This window comes from Limulus polyphemus, unplaced genomic scaffold, assembly GCF_000517525.1.
Source record: "Limulus polyphemus unplaced genomic scaffold, Limulus_polyphemus-2.1.2 Scaffold697, whole genome shotgun sequence".
Classification (NCBI taxonomy): domain Eukaryota; kingdom Metazoa; phylum Arthropoda; class Merostomata; order Xiphosura; family Limulidae; genus Limulus; species Limulus polyphemus.
In genome coordinates, this window is record NW_013666307.1 from 293,384 (window position 1) to 300,526 (window position 7,143).

The window sequence follows — 7,143 nt, forward strand, 5'->3', positions numbered from 1 at the left end:
AACAAAAAATGTTCACTGTGGTAAACGAAATAATAATTTGATCTAAGTAAGAATTATTTGTTTCTTCCCGATATGTAAAAGATCCTTATGTGATAGAAAAAAATTAATAATATTTTCGAAATCTGTCTATCTGAATTATGGAAAATCCGTTATTAAAACCAAACCAACTTTTATGAAGTTTGAATTCGCAAGCCTGTGTTATCAATGCTACTTTTAGTAATACCATATGTATCTTCCAGGTGGTTATAAGGTCATTGGTTAATGTCTTTAGTTGGTTTAACCTACAAGACGGATATACTAGAGGGAAGACAGATAATCAGTAATAGCCACCGCCAACTCTTCTCAGACCGAATAGTGAGATTTGACTATCACTATTACAGCACACTTACAGCTCCAAAGGGACGCGAATAATGAACTCTGGTTCACAGTCTGGACACATTAGTCACAAGCTCTAGACAGGAAACCGAAATAACTAGATATGTTTACTGCAGATGTTCTTAATTAATTTCATTTTAAAATTATTATCTAAAGCTGAATCATTTTCATGGTATTGTTGTCCAAGCGTTAAATACTGTTTTATCACAACTATTGTTTATACCAATGTAATCTTCAAATGTCTAGTGCAAGTATGTTTGTAATTAATAGTAATTACAAATGTCTAGTGGAAGTATGTTTGTAATTAATAGTAATTACAAAGAATCGCAATGATTATTTGTAATTATATACATATATTTTATGAAGAACCTCAATCACGTTAATAATATTTTTCACCGCAAGGACAAGATTTCTTCTTAAAATAATTGTAACTTTTTACAATGTTAAAAATTATTTGAAGTATTTTTTTTATTTTGCCCCGTTGCATAGAGCGTGGAAAACAGGTTATTTTGTTGTTCAGAAATACTTGTTTATTTTAAGTACTGTTTGGACGATAACGATGATTATTTTCTTGATAATATAACATTACATTGATATAAATTAGATTAACTTCATTCTTTTGTTTAACGTAAAGAAACGTACTGTGTTTTTCTTGTTGACGTTTTTCAAAATACCCGTATTATTAATTTGTTTATATATTAGTTAGTTAATTATAAGTTAAATCCTTGCCGTGTCTTTGCATGACACATTGAGACTGGTGCTTTCGAATTCCATTCCCAATGACACAAGCGGATGAGAATGGTAACTCCCAGTTAACAGTTAGGTACCTATCGTACAGCTGAGTTGAGGTCAGACTAGAATAAGTGTCTTGCTCAAGAACACAACGGCATGAAGCAAACCAACCTCGAACTGACAACCATCCGACGATGAATCCAAAGAAATGTCAAATAAGCTGCAAAAAATATTGATGACTCTTGAAAATTGCTGTCATGTTCTTTGCAAAGGGAAAGCTAATCCATGGGCATGACTTTCTGGTGATCGATGGATCATTTTCTTAGTAAATCAGAAGTCAGTCAATATTTAGCATATAGATATGTATTCATCGCATATATGTTAGTATGGAAGAAGAATGTCAGACATCATTTTTCTTAAAAATACTCTTTTCACTAAAAAGTTTAATTCTGTTAATATATATTTTACAATCCCTTTTCGTCTCTAGACACTGATTTTTTTTTTTTCAGCAAATCGCTTTATTCGTATATATACATAAATCCTCGCTTGATAGTTTCTTGTAAGCTTATTCTGGTTTATTATTGATCTTATGAACAAAAATGATAGTGAAGACCTAGAAAACGAAAGTCTCTGATTGATATATTCCCCCCTTTTCGTCCCAACGGCAATCATGTGTTGACTTTCAAAATAATAAATTAGACTCAATTTCTGATTTACTTGGTGTTAAAATAACTCGTCTAAAGCTGATGTGACTAATATCTAACGTAGAAGAGAAAAACTTCAAATCGTTCTAAGTAATCGAAACTCTTTGGAAATTTAGCTCTTCAAAGTATGATAAATTTGCTTAAAACATCAAATCACTTTGAATTCTTTATTATTCCTATTATTCCTTAATAAATTCTAAGTCCTTTATGGAGGTTATATTAAGGGGAGGGAGTAGATTTTGATTTAGAAATATAGCTTCTTTTTTTTTGGTATTTCTAAACTCTTCAAATCACAAAATATTCATTCGTGCGTTACAAGCGATAATAAGATACCAATAATTAATCGCAGTTTCTTGAAAACTTTACATTAGAGAGAGTAAAAAATAAAACCGAATGAAATATAAAGTATTTATAAGTTGTTTCGGCCAACTAGCTTCAAAGTTACCATTATCAGGAATTGTGACTGCAGTGTTAACTTACAGTATAGTCACAAGCTCTGATGATGGTAACTGTTACCGAAAATAATCAGTTGAAACAAAAAGAACGTCGATGTTGTTTTCTACTCTTAACATAAAGTAGCACAATGCGTCTGAAAATAAACTATTCATAGAATCGAGGGTCTGGCATTGCCAGGTGGTTAAAGCGCTTGACTAGCAATCTGAGGGTCGCGCCTACGAATCTCTGTCCCACCAAACATGCTCGCCCTTTCAGGCATTGGGACGTTATAATGTGTGGTCAATCCCACTATTTGTTGGTAAAAGAATTGGCGGTGGGTGATGATGACTATCTGCCTTCTCTCTAGTCTTTCACTGTTAAGTTAGGAACGGCTAGTGCAGATAGTCTTGGTGTAGCTTTGCGCGAACTTCCAAACAAACAAAACCATAAAAACGATGTTGCTTTATGGATTCTGCTCAGTCACATGACCATAAATACACGCTTCTGCTAAAGACAGAGAAATCAACTTCAGATCACACATCTTGACAAACTTTCTAGAAACTACTGTCCGTAGACGTCATTTCCATGATTACGTCTAAAAAACTAAATTTGCAGAAGTCCATGGGTAAGTAGCAAGAATATTCACAGACAGGCCAGAGAAAGGGATAAAAAAATCATCACATAAGTAAGCCACAGCTGCGTTTCTACGAACCAGAAGAATGAAATAAACTTAATATGGCCATATCTTATTGGTTTACTTGTTATACCTTACAGGAAAGTCGTCTCGCATTACTAGTGTCAGTACGTTCTCCTGATAGTAACTAAAGTTCATGTTTGCTTTATTGAGCCTTTTTTGAAGTTTCAATTTTCTAATATATGAAAAAACAAAACTTGCTAACACCTTAAAGTCCGCTAGAAAAACATTATTTGCATTAGCTGTAACTTCCTTTGCTGTACACGTCCAAATACACCAGTTCTCCTTCACATTGTAACAAACTGAACATTTGATGTGTAAGATATTTTTTGTTCAGTTTTCTACCATTTGCTTACTGATGTTCCTTGGGAAAATCATGTACATTGCCGGTTTCTGCTTCTATATAAGGACAAAATATTTGTGAATGTTCTTGTGCATGGTTGATTTTGAGAGATTTCTGAACGATCAATCTATTAGCACTCTGGGTTGTATGTGGTAGAATTCTGGTTAGACGGTGTTTTACATCCTCAATTTGTATGTTGATCTTCTCTTACTGATTTATATTCACAAACATATGTAAAGTTGGCAATAAGATTGTTGTGATCTCAGTTTCGCTATTTCACTAAACGAATATCTATCATCGAAAAGGACTGTAACAGTATCCTCCAGCAGTAACTCCACACGTAGCGGCAGTATCGTAAACCAGCTGCATTAATGTTAAACATATCTCCGTGGAGACACAGCTAGCATCTGCGGTGACACATCATTGCATTAGAATGCCCAGACTTTTCTAATGAAGTGTGATTAACCCATAAAGAGCGCCGTTTGGCCCTGGGATAAAGCTTTGGATTTCAGAGCTGGTGAGCCGGACTCAAATCCATGCGATAACACAAACTATTCCTCGCCTGTAATCTACTGGTGTATCATAAGAGCGACAGTCAATCGCTTAGCGTTAATAGTGGGTGGTAGGATGCTGCTAACTGGCTACCTTCCTTCTGACCAGTAGTTTAAAATTAGGAAAGGCGACAGATAGGCCTTAGTAGATTTGCCATAAGTAAAAAATACAAATATTTATACGATTAAACGTCTCTAGGAAATTAATAAAACTTCTAAGATTTCAAATAAAGAGTGGCGACGACATATTGGAATTGATTATTATTAAAACACAGAACAAACTAAAACTCATTTAATTGTTTTCTAATTAAGTCAAACCAGGGTATTTGTTTTATGAATATTTTAATGTTCTTAAGAATAGAAATCTTTGGACTGAAGATAATCAGAAACGCAGTTATTTTTACCAAAACTCGATAAATATGCATCTTAGTTTAATGTACGTGGACCATCATGTACATTTTGATTAATTCAGCAAAATTAATTTTTCTAATAGCTTAATATATTTTTTAACCTATTTGGTGAGTACGATGATGTAAAATGATGATAATCTTATAAAATATATACTCTATAAATAATATTTTCCAAAATTATTACAAATCAGAATTTATAAAAAAAATTTCATCACCTAATGCCTTCTAACAACAATGATATACAGTACTATAAATGCCTTTTACTTCTAATTTATGTAATTAAACTTGACATAATAATAATATCACAATTTTTATGGTGTTTTGAATCAGTTTTATATCTATTTTTTTTAAAAGGAATGAAAGAAAATAAATCTTTGACACATATATAGAATATCACAATTTATCTCATTGCCTGAAAATAGGTATATTGTAGCTTAAACATGTGTTAGAAAAATGGATAATTTTAATACTCTGAGGTGAGAATTCCATTTCTGTTTTGTTTCTTGAGATAGCACGAAGTATTACAGGACAACCGTTTCGGGTGTAATCAGATAAATTATCTACTTTCTGAAGGGAAGAAACTTGTGTTTAATTTCAACACTAAGATGTATATTTATTAAACCAGCTTGTAAACATTTCCATCTAACAATTGTATTTATTACCTATGCACTAGGATGTATATTTATTAAACCAGCTTGTAAACATTTCCACCTAACAATTGTATTTATTATCTATGCACTAGGATGTATATTTATTAAACCAGCTTGTAAACATTTCCACCTAACAATTGTATTTATTACCTATGCACTAGGATGTATATTTATTAAGCCAGCTTGTAAACATTTCCACCTAACAATTGTATTTATTACCTATGCTTTTCCTTCTTTAACTATGCAATTGATAAAATAATATGATGAACAGCTAAGACAGTTAATACTGAGTAATTTTAAGATTGCCTTATAGATTTTATTTAGATTACTTAGATTTGGATTACTGCTTACTTCTCAACAGGAATTCTTAATAATTACTGGTGAACAGTATCACCGGTTACTCCTCTTTACAGTAGTAAATAATAATTTTAGTAAGAAGCTACACAGTAAAACAGAAAATAAACAATTTATTTGCATACATACATATAGGTAACTGATTTTTGACTAAAGCTATAGAGTTACAAAACTCATCTACGTGTTTTATGGAGTAACGTTTTTATTGAACATCAAATTCTCCTTGACAGATTTTAGACATTGATAACTCTCGTGGTTATGAGATAATTAAACAGCCCCTGGAAAATGGAATGAGGAACCTTCTGATGATTCATAAAGCTCAGAGCGAAGACTTTGGTCTGTATAACTGTTCTGTATGGAACGAATATGGGCATGACAGTGTTCTAATTCAGTTGAAAAGACAAGGTTAGATTGTTAGTACATTTTATCATGTTATGTATAAAAAAACACGATGACATATAAAAATTCGTGATGAAAGTTATGCATGACATTTTGCTCTCACATGGACTATCTTATATGAACATTTTAACCTACTGGCAACTAATATATATTACAATGTGTTATTAATCATAGAATTCTGTGGTAATTCATAATTATTTTCTTAGCTTACATCTAGTGACGAATATTACTGTAATGTAAAAATTTCAAACTATGGAATTAAGTAAATTATTTTATATTCCAGAAAAGAAATTATTGTTCTCTTGCAAGATGTAATGAGGTTAAAAGAGCTTGATTTTAAAAATAACTTTACGCATGGTTTATGCTGAAACATATAGTTCTTAAGATTAAATTGTATATATTTTTGGCTTTTGATGCTTATGTGTTCCTCCTTTACTAAAGGTACTAAAGATTAAGACAAAATTGTACTGTTTATCTTTTCAGCTTAGTAGTTGCATCTTTAAACAAGTAATCTGGATTTAGTTTCTACATCTGTACCTTTGTTAAAGTAACTTGTTTCTGAACATTGGAAGATACCTAATATCTTTCTATCTGTCTTACTGAACCAATTTTTAGAAGGATCGTTAACTTGATCAATTCGATAACTTAGGATGATAATAACAAAACTTTAATAAAATAAATTCATGGTGAGCAGAAACTTTTAACAGATCTTTGAAGCATAAATTTAGATTAAAAACATGTAAATGACTGTTAGTGATAGCAATTGTAATCAATTTGCAAGATCTGACATGTTTTATCTAGTATATACTTTATAAGAAAATTTTCAGAAAGTATACCAACTCTAATCATAATTGCTGGATCGATTGGAGGGATCGTTTTTGTCGCATCAGTCACAGCTGTAACAATTATGTGTGTGAGGAAACGATCACCAATGAAAAGTGAGTTTTTTCGTCTACAACATATTTCTATTTTGATATAGCAGAAAAAAAATTCTTTAGGTTTAGTCTTGCATATTTAAATGGCTATGGGTAAGAATTTTATTATGTCCCTAAATGTACTGTAATTAATTTATAATTAGTAGCCTGTTTCGTCAGAAATTAATGTCGCGTTTTGGAACACTTTCATTAACCACCCCTGAAAAAACCTACATCAGGTATAATAGTTAAACGAACCACCTAAACGCCACGTTCGTATAGCCTATATAATGTGTAAAGTTTAGTATACTCTAATCCCTTATGGTGATGGTACACGGCGGGACACACATTCGGCATGTAATGCTGTTTGAATACAAGAAGAGAAATAACGCCTCTGTAGCCACAAAGAATATCAAAGTAATTTATGGAAATGTTTTGAACGTTCGTAAGTATCGACGATGGTTCAGCAAATTTCGTTCAGGTAACTTTAGCCTTGAAAACTGTGGTGGCAGGGGCCGACATGTTGGAATTGATGTTGATGCTCTGAAGACTCTTTTGAGTCTAACCCAAGTCAACACACTC

General features: G+C 32.1%; 1 protein-coding gene across 1 annotated transcript in view; it reads left to right on the forward strand.

Annotated features, from left to right (window-relative positions):
• Positions 1 to 7,143, forward strand: part of LOC106460038 (irregular chiasm C-roughest protein-like) — a 64,651-nt gene that overhangs the window by 53,040 nt on the left and 4,468 nt on the right. The window contains exons 11-12 of the mRNA XM_022386646.1: positions 5,479 to 5,653; positions 6,475 to 6,585. Coding sequence (XP_022242354.1) covers positions 5,479 to 5,653; positions 6,475 to 6,585 — 286 coding nt within the window. The remainder of the gene's footprint in view (positions 1 to 5,478; positions 5,654 to 6,474; positions 6,586 to 7,143) is intronic.